The sequence below is a fragment of the Scleropages formosus genome, chromosome 4 (assembly GCF_900964775.1).
Source record: "Scleropages formosus chromosome 4, fSclFor1.1, whole genome shotgun sequence".
Taxonomy (NCBI): domain Eukaryota; kingdom Metazoa; phylum Chordata; class Actinopteri; order Osteoglossiformes; family Osteoglossidae; genus Scleropages; species Scleropages formosus.
The window spans coordinates 6,540,746-6,558,687 of NC_041809.1; the positions used below are offsets into that span (position 1 = coordinate 6,540,746).

Genomic DNA, 17,942 nt, shown 5'->3' on the forward strand with positions numbered 1-17,942 from the left:
AGATGCAAATTATTTCAATCGGAATTAAAGGAAGGCCCTGTCTGAGCACCTCTAAGAAAATAGGCTTAACATTCTTCTGCATGCAGATTTGATATTTGTGGAAGGGCCTTTCCAAGTGTGTATGATCCGTGTGAACTGACCAGGCCCTCATTGTGTGTTTGTGCTGATCCGTCTATTTGACAGGGTGTCATATGACTCTGATTTCCCGTTGCCCCAGCCCTGTCCGTTAAGTAATCCTCCACGGAATAGGGAAACAGGGTATTTATCCATCCCGGTCCGAACGTGCATTTCAAACCCTTCCCGAAGCTTCTGCATTTGGCCTGGGCCAGACCCGTGCTAAAAACCCACTTTGTCTAGATAAACACACTGCCGCTTCTCTATACTCCTGCTCACCTACCTTTGCCTGGATGTGGCGCTGGGCCAAGTTTGGCTCGGCTTGGGTCTGGCTCGGTCCGGCCCGGTCCGGTCCAGTCCAGTCCAGTTCAGTCCCAGCTTAGCCGGCCAGGAGCCCACAGGAGCCCCCCGGCACCTCCGCAGCGTGAGGCCTGTGTGTGCAGCCGGAGCTCGATCCCACTGCAGATGCACACAGCTGAGCGGTGATGTCGCTCCGTGGAACGGCCTGCTCTCGACAGAGAGCGCGGGGGGGGGGGATCCTGTCGCGGGATGGGGGGAGGGGCCAGCCGGTGTGGGTCAGCCAGTCCCTGGCCTCTGAGCAGGGAATGCACCAGGGCGGTGGGGTGTGTGTGAGTTCCAGGAAGTGATGACACGGTCACACGGCAATGACGCCGCAGCCGCCCATTTCCTTGGCGCACGGCTGTGAGAGGATGAGGGAGACGCGGGAAGCGAAAGGGATGAGAGCGGGGAGCACGCCGGTTGAGCTCTTGTCATTCATAGAATGGGTTATGATGTAATCTCAGCTGAGATTTGAATGAATAATAAATAATCATGTTATGGAGTCAAGTACTTATAATCCACATCTCTGACAACATTCCTCACATCCAGCCTTTCCAGATGAATAATTTCAATGAAAAGTATAATATTAATTAGGCAAACTTCTTTATTTGGCTCTTTGTTAGAGCTTAAACATAATTGTGTGATTTAATGAACCTTTGTCACTTTTATTATAGTGATGTGGGGATCGAGTTATTTTCTACTGGGCTCCTATGCAGATAAACATGTACAAAATACAGAAATTAAGCTGTTGTATGTACGAATATAAATGTTGCATATTTACAGTGAAACACAAACTGAATAAAATGTAAAGGCCGTCAAAAGCAACACTAACCTGCTTGGTTCCACTAGATGGTAGCACAAACTTGCTTTAAAAAAATAACTATTGCATTTCGTACCGACAGCAACTGGGCCCCGGTTTTTCTGGACAGCTACATATGTGACTTATTTTGCCATATTTTTCATTTCCATATTTTTGGTGCTGTGCTGTACTGTACTTTTTTCCCCTTGTAGAGATTTACTGTGCTTGAGATTATCATACTCGGTGAAAATATCGAAGTGGGTTCCGAACCCCATGTGGAACCACAATCAGGGTCATCCGTTCTACATTTTTTCCCCATGCGACATTAAGTAATTTGAAATTACATACCAGTTTCTACAGTTGGGTAATTTTACGAGAGGAATTAAGGATAAGTACTTTGCTCAACAGTACTACAGCTTGAGATGGGATTCAAACCCATGACCTTCAGATCCAATGACAGTAGTTCTAACCTCAACATTACCAGCTGTTTTTGGGCTGTGAAACACAGCCTCTGTTTTATACCCTCATACAACCATGTTCACATTGTATCAAAGCAGCTGAATTTCACAGCAGTCAATCATTTAACTTTATTTTTTGTACCCTTGTCAGTGTGAACAATTTCAAAAGGTTGTACTATGAGGTTGTTTTAAGAATATTCAAATATCATGCTGTGCACGCTGGACCGACATGTAGAAACACACTAGAGCGGCAGGATCTCTACTGCTCCCAGAAGATGGCTCTGCTTGTTTTGTATTTTTTTTCTTTACTAAGACTAAACGCAGCCGTGGTGCCGCTCTGGCAAATCACTCACTCAGGGCAGGAACAGGCCGGCGGGGTCTGACTGCAGGCGTCTGCTGCGGTGAAAGTCCTCCGCGATCTGCCGAAATGAAGAACGACACTTTTCGATAAGCGGAAGGGGTCGGAACACCGAGTCCACGGCCTGGAAAATGGGCCATCTTGCCAAGTTTTCATGTCAAGGAGCGAAACAAACTTCACCCACGTGGACTCGAACCTCATACAAGAAAATGGTATTTTGTGGTCGATGGTGAAGCCTGTTAAATCCACGCAAATCTGGGATGCCATAGTGGCTCTGTGGATGAGTTACAGGGGGTCCATGAAGCAGAGGCTTGCTTTGGAAATAACGCTGTCTGACTAAATAAAAGCTAAAATGCAAATATTGCTATTCTATTGGTACCTGTCACATAATGCAAATGGAAGGAAATCAGTTTTCTGTGTAATAAACTGACTGCATGGAATTATGGAATTTTTTTTAGGAGCTTTCTTTATCTTTCATCAGGTTCTTAAAAGTCTCAGACTTTTTATGCTGATCTTAGGGGCAGTGGGTAGCGTAGTGGTGAGCACTGTTACCGTTGGACCTAAAGGTTGCTGGTTTGATTTCTGCCTCTGGCTGTAGTACCCTCAAGCAAGGTATCTATGTGAAATCATGCCAGTAAAAAATCACCCAACTGTATTACATTCATTTAGTTAACTGACACTTTTCTCCAATGCAACTTGGAATTACTTACCCATTTATAAAGCTGGGTAATTTTTACTGGAGCAATTCTAGGGTAACTACCTTGCTCAAGGGTACTACAGCCAGAGGTGGGGATTGAACCCACAACCTTTAGATCCAAAGGCAGTAGCTCTAACCACAACCTTCTAGCTATCTCATAAAGAGGCACCTCTCTAAAAAAAAAAATGTATAAATGGGTAAATAGTTGTAAGTAACAAACACTGTAAGTTGCCTTGGAAAAAAGTGTCAAATAGATATAAATGTAAAGGGGTTCGAGGCCTAGACAGGGGTTAAGGTGTCTGATATGAACAAACCCTCCCATTTTAGTCCAAACATTTAAGTCACTAAGGAAGTCAATTCACTGTGTCACAAGATCCTTTGGAAGCTGTAACAAATAACAATGTAAATAATAATGATAATAAGGTAAATTCCTTTTTCACCGGGGTGTTTTTAGTTGTGCAACCAAAGGCCACTCCCAGGCAAGGCTCACTTGACTGCTTCCAAATGTTCCCCCTTTTAGAATGAAACCGCTGGAGGCAGAAATATTGCACGTGAAATTTTGACGACAGAAAGCCAACGAAGTGAGGGGTGGCGGCTAATCTCGCTCTCTGTTGTATAATAATGCGCTCTAAATAATTTATGCAAATAAGGCGACGCGCTGGTGTGGGGGCTCCTGGTGGAGAAGGCTGCCAAGGAGAGGTGGAAAGTGATTCTATTAGGGCCTCGTTTTAATAAGAACCCCTTCCATTAATCTGGAGACAGACCCTGGGCGGCGCAATTTGAGGATGTCTGCAGCTCATCGCGGAGCCCGAAAACTCGCCGCTCGGCGAGCGTGTGTTTTTCTCTCACATTTTCGCAGCCCGGCCTGCAGACAAAAGCAAGAAGTTCTCGATCCAGTGGCCATCCATTGCGGTCCACCGGGCTTCCAGTTTCTGCTGGCTGTGATGCCGAGCCGCTTGCGTGTATCCGACACGTAACTTCAAGAAATGCAAATTGGTGTTAAATTTGTTGTCAAGGGCGACGGTGATGTGCTGGGCCTGCAGTGTGTGTGTGTGTGTGTGTGTGTGTGTGTGTGTGTCTAAGGCACAAAACCCACAGCTTCATAATGTGACAAAGTTCTCTGACCATCAGCAACATTCCACAGCTGGAAGTGTACCGGTTACAGTTGCCGAATTTTGAACCCAAAGGTTGCAGGTTTGAATCCCACCTCCAGCCGCAGTACCCTTGAGCAATGTACTTATCCTAAATTGCTCCGGTAAAAATTACCCGGCTGCATAAAGGAGCAAATAAATATAAGTAACTTAACATTCTAAGTGGCTTTGGAGGAAAAGCATCAGCAAAATAAAAATGCAAATTTAACCAGTTATTACCTCTGTAGGCAGGACTGTCTGGTAATTCACTGCTCAATAAATATGCTTCCTAAAAAACAGCAATATGTTCACGTCTCCAATGCCTAACAGAGAAGGGGGGGGGGTGATGGCTAATAAACACAGTAACCCGAGCTTCACCTCTGCAAATAATAAATTAAAAATAAATCTATACAAGCATTGCTACAGAATGTTTCACTGGTGCTGACATCCAGAAACTGTAATTTTTTTTTACAGCTTTCCTAATTTTTGGTAAATAGCAGGACCTTAATATGTCAAAGATCTTTAGGGTTTTTGTATCATTTTTCCTTTCGTATTTTTAATATTTTATTATGGATTTCCTATAAACTTAAATGTTCATCTTTTTTTTCCATTTATCTCACATTCATGAAATGCTTATTTTATAGGATTTGTTCTTGTTTACTTTATTTATTACTTTGTTCAAGGCTATCTTATTTACTGTACTGCATATAGATGTCTTATATATGGAAAGTGCATCAGACACCTAATGATGGACACTATGGTAATTTGAACATCTTCAGTTTTTACGGCTACCCCCCTACACCAACTCCAGTGGCGATATTGAACAGTGTTCACAATCATTTTTAAACCGTCAGGCTAAAAAAAAAAAATAAGGTAAATTACGATACTGTTTTCGTGAACCCTGAAATGTTTTACATACTTACTTTGCATATCAAATTCTGTTTTGTAGATTTTACTCCACAGTAAAAGTGATGTAGTGGAGCCAAGTGGTTAAATAGCTTTTCAAGTGCGTTGCAGGTGCTTACAAAAGAGAAAAAATAAAGGGTTTCACTTTTTTTGGACCTCTGAAGCTTTTCATATAACAATGTAGTACATTCAGTTGTAGGGGGGTACAGTGGCACAGTGGGTTTGGCTGGGTCCTGCTCTCTGGTGGGGCTGGGGTTCAAGTCCTGCTTGGGGTGCCTTGTGATGGACTGGCGTCCCGTCCTGGGTGTGTCCCTTACACCCTGTGTTGCCGGGTTAGGCTCTAGCTCCCTGCAACCCCACTTAGAAGAAGTGGTTGCAGAAGATGTGAAGATACATTCAATTGTCATATATGTGGCACCAGCTAAAACTTTGAATATGCATTTTGTAAACTTTTTTCCAGTGAGGAGTGGTGAAAATGGTCAGAATCTGATCAGGACATGAGGCACCAAATCTTCCTTTATTTTGCGTTCATTCTTCTTTCCAGTCCATTCCTTACAGATGTTGCCCAGGTTACCTATTGGACTCATGCTTTTCTCTACTACTGTATTTTTCATTCCACATAACTTTTAATTGATCATTTTCTCTTCCGCGAACGCAATCTGCACTCATTTTTTGCCAAAATAAATTTTCAATAAATTTAAAAAAAAAAAAAAAATCCACCAATCTGTGTAGCGGAGGTGCAACAGAATCATTTTCCACAAAGGAAATGATACCATCTTCTTTACTCACCTGGAAGTGAGACAGGTGCTTCACGTTCTTCTACAAAATGGATTTGAATTGAATCAATCCCCCAGAAATAAATCAAACATCGGACCTTCGGGGCGCCCGTACAACGGTCAATATTTTTGTGGTCCGGGTCCAAATTCATGAAATGTACATTATGTCGTGCATTGAACTTTTGAGATTTGTTTCTTTAATAAGCGTTCATTATGTAGATAAGAGGAATCAGTCTTGATCTGTGACAACTCTCCTCAAGCTACGTATGAAGTTATCGTTGTCTCGGACTGATAACTAACAAATGATGATTTTAGACTTAGGCATTCTGGGTCTCTTTCCTCAAATAGCGTCATATTAAATAGCAGTTGCGAGACTTTTGTTTTTGTATGATAGCAGAAATGATTGTGCATTGTTAAGTCATTAGGCAAGCAGAACATTGTTGAAAAAATAAATCTTTATTCAAATTTTGATTTAAACCACGGTTGAATTCTCATTTTCCAGCATGTTTCTGTATAGAAGGTCTGGTGAAATTTTAGTGGCCCTTATTCTCCTGTGGACAATCAAAACTGCGTAACGACGACTGCTTTGGACACGTCATAAGCATTTGGCGAGAGTGTTTTGAAAAGCAAAGGGTCAAAAATGTGGTTTTCAACACAGTGAAATGCAAGAAACAGTCTTTTAATATTAGACCGCGCAAAACTTTATTTAAATACTGATGACTATTCATTAGCTGGTAAGAAATTTAACAGATTTTCTCTGTTCATCACCCAGAAGTACCAAGATGATCGTCTTGAAGACGATGTAATTGTGGATAATATGAAGCTTAAATCCCACCTGGTACTATAGGACCCTTGAGCAAGGTACTTACCCTGAATTGCTCCAGTAAGAATTACCTTGCTCCATAGATGGGTAAATCACTGTAAGTAGCTTAACACTGTAAACTGCTTTGGAGAAGAGTGTCAGCTAAATAAATAAATGTAATTTGTCTAAATTCGCTCTGTGCTGTGGGAGGAAACGCACATGGAGGTGAATATATAGTCCCACATGGACTGAGGTGCGATCGAACCCACAATTAGATGCAGAAAGCACAGGCTCTCTAGCATCGGTGCTGTCCATGTACCACCCCGACATGATCCCTGGATGTTGAACTACTATATTCTAACCGAAAATGGAGTGTTCGCTTACCATAGCTTGCACACCGAACAACAAGGCCTGCTCCTGTTTGACGTATTATAGTCTCCAAAGAGCTTTAGTGGCTAATTTGCTAAAAAAAAGAGATCGTTTTGAGTTTGGTGGTGCAGTTAAACTGCTCCCGCGATGATGCACAAACAATCGACCCACGGTGCATGCGCATCTCCTGGGTCAACCCAAACCGGGGATTCATGCTTGGCTGCGGTCTTAAAAAAGACCGTATTTGACTGAGTCTAGAGAGTTCTCCACACGTTGACCCTGGGGGCAGCAGTTGATTGCCTCTCATCGCAGAGGCAGGCAGGGATCGGACCGAAGCGTGAAAAACGGCCCTGATCTTTGGCACAAGAAATCAGCCCGCATCATGAGCCGCTATTTTCATTCCCCGGCGGGAGCAAAGCACTTAATCATTACACTTAGATTAGAAGTCACGTATTGTTGCCTGTGACAATTCCAGGTCTCACGACTAGCCAGCGGAAGGGTGACTGAAGGATGCAAATTTCACATGTCAGGGCTTCTATTCAAAGACGTTGCTCGGGCGAGAAAGCAGACGTCCGAAGCCCGGTGTTTATCAGAACGCGCTAACGTCACCATCGTTTAATTTCTGGACACGCTTTCGTTGACCTTTAGATATTTAAATATCTAAAGGTCAACGAAAGATGTTCTTGGGTGGACGTATAATTAGCATATTTGACAGCCACAGTATTTCAAATTGTGTGAGAACTAATGTTCAAACTATTATTATTATTATTATTATTATTATTATTAGCTGGTTTGTATCCTTTTTCCAAACAACATTATTATTATTATTATTACTACTACAACAATGACCTATGAGGTTTGGCATTTTTAATTTGCATCAATAAATAGTTTTTATAGCTACTTATTCATTTTCAAAGCAGGATAGGGCAGCATAGTGGTGTAGCGGATACCGAAGGTGCTGTCACAGCTCCTGCGTTATGGTTTTGGCCGTGGAATCTCACTGGGCTCTCTGTGTGTGTGTGTGTGTGTGTGTGTATGAGATTTCCCTGTGATGAACTGGGGTCCCACCCAGAGAGTACCTTGTCTCACGCCTTGTGCTGCTGGGATAGGCTCCGGATCACCGAAACCCTGCATTAGGACAGACAGTTTATGAAAACAAATGTATCAATTCAGGGTAAGGATCTTCATCAAGAGTACTATAACAGGAGTGGGATTTAAACCAGCAACAGCCAGACTGCAAATATAAGGAACAGCATGTCTTTGGAAGGAAACCAGAGCGCCCAGAGGAAACCCACACAGAAAGAACATGTAAACTCCACACAGGCTGAGCGGAAATCGAACCCACAACCTCTCACAGCAGCGCTGCTCGCTGTGCCACCATGCGGCCCGAAACAAACACTTTGTTGGACAACCCTTCTCTTTAGATAATATTCTATGAAATGGTTTGCAGGTGCAGAATAAACTCATCATTCCTGCCACACGAGTCGTCTCCAGTTATCTCTGTTGATCCATCGGCATATTAAGATCCAAGTCATATTTATCTCCATTGCGCGAAGAGCATTTGCCTAATGTTTTCTTGACTCGAGACGAACATAAGACGAGGTTGTCGGTATAAATTACACAGACACCTTTCTCAGTGGGCATTAGGGCGAATGGCGCTGTTGGCCTGATTGCTCCAGCATCTCTGTGATTGAATTGGTAGGAATTATTTTTCCATGGCAGTGGGTTCAAAGTCTGCATCCATCTTCAAAAAGAAACCATTCCCAGGATCGGTACGGGGCGGAACACGTCTGATTACAACGGACCTTATTGCAGAGATGACCTTGCAGAGACGGTTTATGTTCTTACTCAACGAACTGGTTCGTGAAAAACAATGTGAAAATATATAACCCACCTGTTAATAGTCCTTTAGCGCTGGGAAATGACCTACCACATATAGCAAACTACATAAAGACAGAGGCCTGAACACCAGGAAGCTGGGCACGTGCTGGGTGTGATGTTGATGTGGTTTGAAATTATTCTCGGGCATGCAATTTAAGAAACGTACAGGTGGAAGCGCGGGGACGATACCGACTGATGGATCACGCACAGGGAAGCGCCGCACCGCAGACATATTTCTGGATGTTCAGTGAGCCTATCTAGAATGGTCAGCAGCAGTGGCTCCATCTGAGCTCCGGCAAGAGATTAAATGCGAACGTCGGCATTACGCCCGTTCGACGCTCTTGAATGTCTGAAGAGCGGAGCAGCGAATCGTTTGCGCATTTGGCATCCGCGGGCCTGCGAAAGACAAACTCGCCTTTCATCAACAGCCTCACGTGGAAAGAGATCCTTGAAAAAAGACACGTCGTTCCGCTCACAGGTTAAAAGCAGCCAAAGCCATTTGCGGGGGGACCTGCTGTCCCGGTAGCCTTGGATTATGTCCATTCAGGACCAATTACAATAAGAACCGTTGCGCTACTTGTACCACGGTTTCACCGTGACGCATTTATCGTCGGAATATTCAGTGCTCCATGGAAATACGGCGTCGGCTGCGAACTTCTCAAAGCCGTCATCCAGGGCTTGGCGGAAAGCTCAGAGGAGCAGTTCGGAAAAACAATTGGACAGCTTTGACAAACAGGACCACTTCTGTTTTGACAATGACTGATCGGTGAGCATTTTCCTCAAACCGTACCCTCGGAAGAGTGCCGCGGACATAATTGCGCGCCAAAATATTTACACAAGGCCTCATACGTTGCACACGAGACAAAAAATCTCGACATTGTTAGCATCCATTAGCATGAGAGAGAACCCTGAGAAGGGCCAGTCCCATCAGTCGACGACGGACTAAGCCCGAGGTATAGCGAAGGATCTTAAAAAGCCTTGGAGACAAACACAATCGAGAAGACGTGGTTTTGGAGGGAAACCAAAAGCTCTTTAATCGCAGTGGATAAACAAAGATGGGTGCAGCCGCTTGGTCGATTTCGGGCAGGAAAAGAGCAAGGCAGCAAGCAGCCGTCTCCGACAGCGGAGGGTGGCACCGGTTTGCATGAGGAACCTTTTCTAGAACTGACTGAACGATCACGTTTACACTTCTTTTTTTTTTTTTCTAAAGGAATGGTACTTGTACATTTATTCATTTAGCAGTTGCTCTTCTCCAAAGCGCCTGACAACTCGCAGAAACCGAACGCGCACTTCGCCGGCAGAGAGGTAGCGATGCAGACGTTGCGAGGCTCGAAAGTACAGCCAGTCCGGCCAAAAGCGCGGTTTTCGCCAGCTGCATGTGGAATCGGTTGAGTGCGATTGTTATTATTTATTTTTAAAGAGATAATGCGGTGCAAGTTTATGGCGTAGATCGAGATCGAGAGATACGTGGGTCTGAAAGAGGTGTGTTTGCAGACCCATCTTAGGGACGGAGGGAAAACTTGCCTCCACAACTGAGTCAGAGCAGAACCTCCGTACTTTTGAGTTTCCATCTCTTGTGCGCAGGCAGAGGGGCGGTGGGGAGCATAGTGGCTGGAGTTGCTGAATTTAGGCCCAAAGGTTGCAGGTTCGAATCCCAACACCGTTACATTTATTCGTTTACCTCACTTTTCCCCCCATGCAACATTAAGTAACTTAAAATTACTTATCCATTTCTACAGTTGGGTAATTTTACTGGAGTGATTAAGAGCAAGTACTTTGCTCAAAGGTACTACAGCCAGAGGTGAGATTCAAACTTGTGACCTTCAGGTCTAAAAGCAGCACTGACCACTACATAACAAAGCTAGCCCTATCCCAGCTGCAGCACCCTTGAGCAAGGTACGTATCCTACATTACTCTAGTAAAATTACCCAGCTGTATAAATGGGTAAATAACTGTAAGTTGCTTTAGACAAAAGCATTAACTAAATGGATAAATGTGTAGAACCGCCAAGCAGCTGCAGGAGGAGTGCGGCAATCTGGCCGGAGCATAACAACAGATCCTGAATCAGATCACCTAAATTTCCTATTCATGTTTCTCAGAAACATCTCCATTTCCAGACTTTGAACAGGTTCTGGAGTTATATTACATTCACATTCATTTACTTAGCAGACGTTTTTCTCCAAAGCGGCTTCCAATGAACTTTATGTAGTGTTATGAGCCCACACACCTTATTCACTGCGGTGACTTACACTGCTAGATACACTACTTACACTGGGTCACTCATCCATACATCAGTGGAACACACACTCTCTCTGTCACTCGCACACTATGGGTGAACCCCAACAGCAGGTCTTTGGAGTGTGGGAGGAAACCAGAGCACCCGGAGGAAAGCCACGCAGACACGGGGAGAGCATGGAAACGCCACACAGACTGAGTGGGGATCGAACCCGCCTGCTCTCGCACCACCCAGGTGCTGTGAGACAGCAGCAGGACTATATTAGCCCTGCTCTTCCTTCTGATACAGCAGAGAGAGCAAGATCACGGGCTTCAAAATCTCGAGCGTGTCATGCTGTCACTGCCGAGCTGATCCCGGTCAGCCTGCAGCACGGAGCCTGAGGTTCCTACAGCGAATGAGAGTCACTTAAAACACAACAGCAGTTTTCACAAATAATAGAAAGACTGTCCTTTGCGCTCTAGCTGGGCACTCATTTACCTTAGATAAGGTACTTACCCAAGATTTAACTTAGATTTACCTCTCTGGATACCGCGTCATTTCAGTTACTGTAAATAATTATCTCAAAATAAGGTCTCAAAACATCCAGATTGGATGGCTCTCCTCCAGTTACTTAATCTTACAGGCCAAACAGCGGGGGCCTTCATATGTGTGTGCGAAACAAACAGAAATACGTTGGTGGGCCCGCCGTATCTCACGGTGACGTCGTATGAGCAAATATTTAAATAAATAAATAGACAAATAAATGATTGAGATGAAAGGATGGGGATACAAGGAGACAGAAAAAACACTAAGGGTAATAACTTCCTGTAATGAGGGTCCCCCTTTGTGCATTATCACGCGGCACGGGCTGCACTGGCCGTGTCCGCTACTGGCACCGCGTGCGCCCGTATGAAAGAGGTCCCCTTCCAAAGGCGCTGGCGGGAGCAGCACGCCGTGTTCGGAGCGGGGGGGACGGCTGGCGCATCCTGATTCCCAGGGAGCCAGGCTCATTAGGGAAGAGCAAACAGTGGGTGCGGAGAGGGCGACGGCGGATTTTCCGTCAATTGCGAAGCGGTTGGCGGCGGATAATTGGATTGGCGCTGCGTGGCACATCGTCGACGCGGTTCCCGAACGGAGGCCATTTGGTTCATGCGGGGAGAGGTGCCAGCCACAGATCAATAGCCAACAGCCAAAAACAAATTTAGGTAGGCTCTAAATGAGAACCTTGATGGACCTAGAAGCACAGTGAGATGGACGGATGGACTGTACACCCCTCCGTTCATTTCCGCTGGATGAGGCAGAATCAGCCTTGTCACTTTCACCTGTGAATGAAATTTGGTTTTGCACAGGTCGCATCTTCTGGAAACCTTCAAAACTTCGAAAACCAGTTTATAGGCCATTACTTTGACCGCATTACTATCCAACACTTACTTTGACAGCCCTGTCTCCGGCGCGGTGCGGTAATGAATGGTGTCCCGCACTGACAAGTGCGTTTTAGATTAATGATTAATTGCCTGAAGCAATTATGCAGAAATGGCATTCGCCTCTCTCTGACATTAAGACGTCTAAATAACATTGGGGGAACAGCTTAAATTCAGAGTATTAACTGATCCGTAAAACAATGACACGGATCCAAAAGACAAAAAAAAAAAAATTCTTAAAAGATTTGTTTAAAAAAATCCTACGAACTTAGACCGCACTGTTCCTTCTGTATTGCTTGAGACGTTTTTCTGGGACTTGGATGAGTGTTCATTATAAAACGGTACATTTTCTGTAAGGACTGCAATGTTTCCATGCCTGGCGAAGTCATTTTCCACCCTGACTTTTCCCAGGGTCTGTTTGCCTGCTATCCGCTTTAATCTCCAGCGGAGAGCCATTGGCAGAGCAATGTGAGTGTACGTGACGCCGTTTCCCTCGCCTGCTCTTCTTCCAAGGTATGCCATCTGGACCGGGGAGCCTTGATGGAGCCTGGTTGTTTATGCAACACCGTGCCATGTTTACGCATGTGGTTAGTGCCCTTGAAACGGTGCAGGGCCGGCCATGCCATCGCACCCCTCAGAGCGACACACACGTTCAGGTCAGCTCCATGGATAAGGCAGAGGACAGGTCACAGTAGAGCTCTAGGTGTCCAACCTGTTGACTAAAACCATAGCTAATGGACTGATAAAGTGTCACTGCAGGTCATGTCGCTGGCAGTATGAACTTCACTCAAGGGCAGGTGATCCACCACCTGTTATCCACCGTCTCCAAAGCGAAACAGAAGCATTGTGATTTGAGTTGCTGTCTTTGGACCCAAAGGTTGTAAGGTCAAATCTCAGCTCCAGCAACCTACAATTATTTACCCATTTATGCAAATGGGTAATGTTACTGGAGCAATTTTATGGTACTTTGCTCAATGGTACTACAACGGGAGGTGGGGGTCAAACCTGCAACCGTTGGGTCCAAAGGCAACAGCTGTAACTACTATGCTACCAGCTTGCTTCTGAGAAAAGCATCAGCTAAATGGGGGGGGGGGAAAAATGTAGATTTGTGTGTTGCATTACTTTATTGTGTGCATGGATGGCAACTTTTATGTAGTTCCCTGTGGTGCATCTAGCATCAAAAACCACCTTGAACAAAGGCATCATTCAAATACAACACAAGTAAAATTAATAAAACTTTTCTTTGTGTTCAAGGCAGTTGTCCAAAATGCACAGGGAATCAGAACTGATGCTGCAATTAAATGGTTTACAAATTTTTAATTTCAGGGCCCCATCATTAAAAACCAAAGTGCCTAGTAATTTAATAGTCATTTTGTTAATTAGTTTACAAAGCACTTCTGGATTCAAAAGGGGAAACCATCGGTAAGCAACATTTTTTTCATGATTCAGGGGCTAATAAGTGTAAACAGCAACAAAGCACAGTACGATATATTATTATTACTCAGAGGGTGTCTTCATTTAGTTCTGACTAAACGAATTCTACTGAAAGAATGTTCATTTTATATAACAGCATATTTATTTATACAGAAGCCAATTAACTTTAACAGAAGTTAAACCAGGACAATAATGTGCTGTTTTCACAAAATTTAAGCAAGCAATTAATATTCAAGAAACTTTATTACTAACCAAAATAAAAACCTGATTTTTTTTTTTTATCTACCAGACAGATACTGAATTAAACTAAATCTGTCCATAAATACGAGTAAAATTTAAAAGCTACTTTAAATCACATCAGACAAAGATGTCTTCATAAAAGAACAATATTGGTTTTATGCTTTCCAGGAACAGTGGTATTAGGTAGATATTTACGGTAATGTTGTTAGCATAATTGTTCTGTTTAGTGTCCAAGTCTTTTCCGTTCCATTCCATCTGTTTCCATCTGGGTTTATAAATCTATATAAAAGCGTAATGCGGGTCTCATTTTTTTGTAACGATACGAATAATGGCATAAGTCACCAAGGTCTAAAACTGGTATGAGATCCTCTTGCTGTTCTACTTAGATTTGTAGCTTTGCCCGTAAACAGCAGACCCTCACGGCATGTAAAAGAGCCCAACAAAGGAAAGGCAAAGGTCACAAATGCAGCGTATGGTTGAGCAAAGCGAGTCTCCACCGCTACAATAAAAAGTAGGGGCTGCCGCAGTTTAGAGAAAAAATACTGCAAAACGTCAATATGTTCAACAGGAGTGGACGTACATTCACATTAATTTACTGAGCAGATGCTTTTCTCCAAAGCGACTTCCAATGAACTCTATGTAGTGTTACCAGCCCACGTACCTAACACACCAAGGTGATTTACACTGCTAGATACACTACTTACGATGGGTCACTCATCCATATATCAGTGAAACACACTCTCTCTGTCACTCACACACTATGGGGGAACCTGAACAGCATGTCTTTGGACTGTGGGAGGAAAGCAGAGCACCCAGAGTAAACCCACACAGATACGGGGAGGACATGCAAACTCCACACAGACTGAACGGGGATCAAACCCACATCCTCTCGCACCACCCAGACACTGTGAGACAGCAGCGCTACTCACTGTGCCACCCGTACAGACCAAACCCATCTAACCTGCATATTTGCTCTTTATTTAATATGCGCAGAAGAGCAAAAAACCCTGAAAATTTAATGCTTAAGTGGTCTGTAAGCAGCAGTTGGAGGCTGAACGGTGGCGCATAAGAGTTGATGACATACAAGTGAAGAACGCCGCTGTGGAGCTGACAGAGTGACAGGAGCCAGACACCGAGAGATGAGGTAATGCTGATGAAGGAACCTATAATTACCCCGTGCTGATGTAGGGTGGGCTGGGCACCAGTGAGGTAAAATATTAACAGCGTCACAGTAAGATCTACGTGGCTTCTTTTAAGAACCATCAGGATGGAAAGAGAAACGGGAAAAAGCCACAACAGCAGCTTCTCAAAAGGCACCGTAAACATTTATTTATTCATGGCCCTTCATGTCAAAGCCTTTACATGTCATAAATAGTAGTTGACAGCATACAAATAGGAAAAAAATCTTTTCGAAATGGAGGATGACATATGTCAAGTTAGGCAGAAACTAAACAATTAAACAACACAGTAGTTAGTCCACCATAGCTCCAAAAATCTCGATGTTGTCCTATTAAGTTTATATTTCTGAAAAGTATGAAGAGACACAAGAGAGGGTCTTCAATCTTAAAAGATTGTCACCAAGTGCTTCTGTTGCCTGGAAATAGACCTGTTGTTTCGACCGATAAAAGGATATTAATGTCCCTCTAGCTGTGGCTTGCAGTTGATAAGAAGAATCATAAAAAGCATGATAAAGAGTAAGTCTTCACCTGAGGGGGACGTCCATCATCCCTGGACTGACTGTGCTCCAGGTTCTTCCACAGGTGCCAAAACACACTTGTGAGAAGCAGGTTCTTGTACAAAAAAAAATTGCTCAGGTCTTAATATCTAGAAAATGCATAAGAAGCACAGCTCTGGAATTGTGTGGAGCATCTCTGAAAGCAATGAACAGTCATCTGTCACCCAAAGTCCACCCATATTCCAAGACCAAATGCGGGGTCACTCAGCTACAGAACGGCGGTGTAAGCCAGGAAGCGGAGCAGCTTCGCCATTTACTTTGGCAACGAAGTATACCCATAGGCACCGATGAAGTACTATACATTCATAAGCAGTAATCGTAAATAAAGCCAAAAAATCTTGAAGATGCAGGGAAACAACAAAACGCTTCTCTAGGTCCATTAACTAGGATCTTCGAGGCGTAAAGATGTAATTGCTCCTGAAGAACCTCAGCTCTTAAAGGCTAAACTGGAATGGCTACTTGCATAGTTGGCCACCTGGCACCGTGGCTGTGGTGTTTTGGTGGCCCGTGCCAAAAACAGGTGAGATTAAGGCTTTTTAAAGCTCTTTCCTGCAATACCCGCTGCGGGGTTTGCTCTGTCTGTGAGAGAGCTGTGTACGCGTGTGTAAACACATTACTCATATTCATAAATCTCAGGCCGTTTTATAGCAACCTGCCGCTACCTGAGAAAAGATGGCACCATCAGTCTGGTTCCTTAAAATAACTTCCAGCATCGTAAAGGCGCATTTCCAGACACCAGTCGGTCTAAATTACGAGCCACGTGATTAACGGGAAAGTTTTGGCACCTCACATCTCTTTGAAATACATTGCAAACATACAAAATGCACCTTCTTGAAGGCAACAGCCGAAATTCTTTCCATTCTCGTACACCCCATACGCTAAAAACAGTCTTTTTAAAAGGGGTTTTCGATGCACCGATACACAACTGAGATCACGTGCGTTCAATAAAAGTCATTTCCTGTTTACGGAGCTCACACACTGGTCGCACCTGATATCTGCTGAGAAGTTCGTTTGCTTTTCCCTTGTATTAATGAGCTTTTAGCTAGCTCTGACAAAACCAAACAAAAACCATCAAAAGACAAGAATTGAAAAAGAAACAAGAAAATTATGTCAATCAGTAATCGACTGCTGGAAACCTTCTATTTCTTCAGCACAAATTACAGATAACCATCCCTTTTCCCATACATTTTATAAACATTACAAGCACTAGGAAGCCATGCCCCTTCCCCCAGCTCCTTCTGTGGACAAGGAGAAAAAACAACTCCTGGATTAAAAAGGTGGAAACAGGTGCCGCTCAACTCAGTCCAACTCAGGCAGGCACCTGCAGCACCTGGCCACCCTGCCCTGGTGTTTTAGTGTTCGGTTGCCGTCCAGGAGGAAACTATCCGGGTAGTTCCCAAACTCGGCGATGGCGTCCTCCACTCGGGTGATGTAGAGCCAGCTGACGATCACACCAAAGAACTGCAAGAACATGACAGTTGGCAGGTTACCATCAGGGAGGTGGGGGTTCGGGAAGGACTCTTTAACCTTGAACCCCAGTCGTGGAGCTTCCTTTGAGGTTAGAGAACATATAGCAGGGCAAATCGCCTGCTCTTGAGCCCCATGAGCCTGAGTGCTTGTGCTCCACATTCAAGACTCGAGCTGTATGAAGGAAGGACATGACACTCTTGGAGTAAAAATATGAACATTTCTGAGCCAATTTTATATTACAGGCTCCCATTTAGAGTGAACCCCTCACATCCAGTATATCCTGTGTGGAGAATAATCGTAAACCAAAGCATTGAAAAACCCTGTAGGAGATATTCCCTTTCTTGACTCTCTGAGGTTCAAGATGACTCCCCTCCCTACAAGACCAGTAAAAAAACATCTGCTGCCATAGAGGCTTTGCAGCAAAAAAGGAATATTAAACATATTGGTTTTTAAGTTTGACCCTCTTCATGGTTGCACAAAAGTACAAGACTCTGAATATTCCCCATGATGGAGAACAGGGTTGTTTTTCTGTACATTTCGGACATTGAGGCATGCTTTCTGATAAAATATGCTTGCTTTCAGCAGCATGGGGCTTGACAATTTGTCCATTAAAACCTATAAAATATGCATGTTTCTGGCACTGACCATTGCCCTCTCCTGAATTAGCTGTATAAAAAAGGCTTTTTTAAAGGATAACTGATCAAATCATTCTTCTACAGGAATTGGTAAGGACTTCAGTAAAAACGTCATTCTCAACCAACTGGCATAAATGGTATTCAATTACAATGTTATATAAAA

At 43.9% G+C, this 17,942-nt stretch overlaps 1 protein-coding gene across 1 annotated transcript in view; it reads right to left on the minus strand.

Annotated features, from left to right (window-relative positions):
- Nucleotides 1-14,976: 14,976 nt before the first annotated feature.
- Nucleotides 14,977-17,942, minus strand: part of tspan15 (tetraspanin 15) — a 38,672-nt gene continuing 35,706 nt past the window's right edge. The window contains exon 8 of the mRNA XM_018749268.2: nt 14,977-17,135. Coding sequence (XP_018604784.1) covers nt 16,974-17,135 — 162 coding nt within the window. The 3' untranslated portion in view covers nt 14,977-16,973. The remainder of the gene's footprint in view (nt 17,136-17,942) is intronic.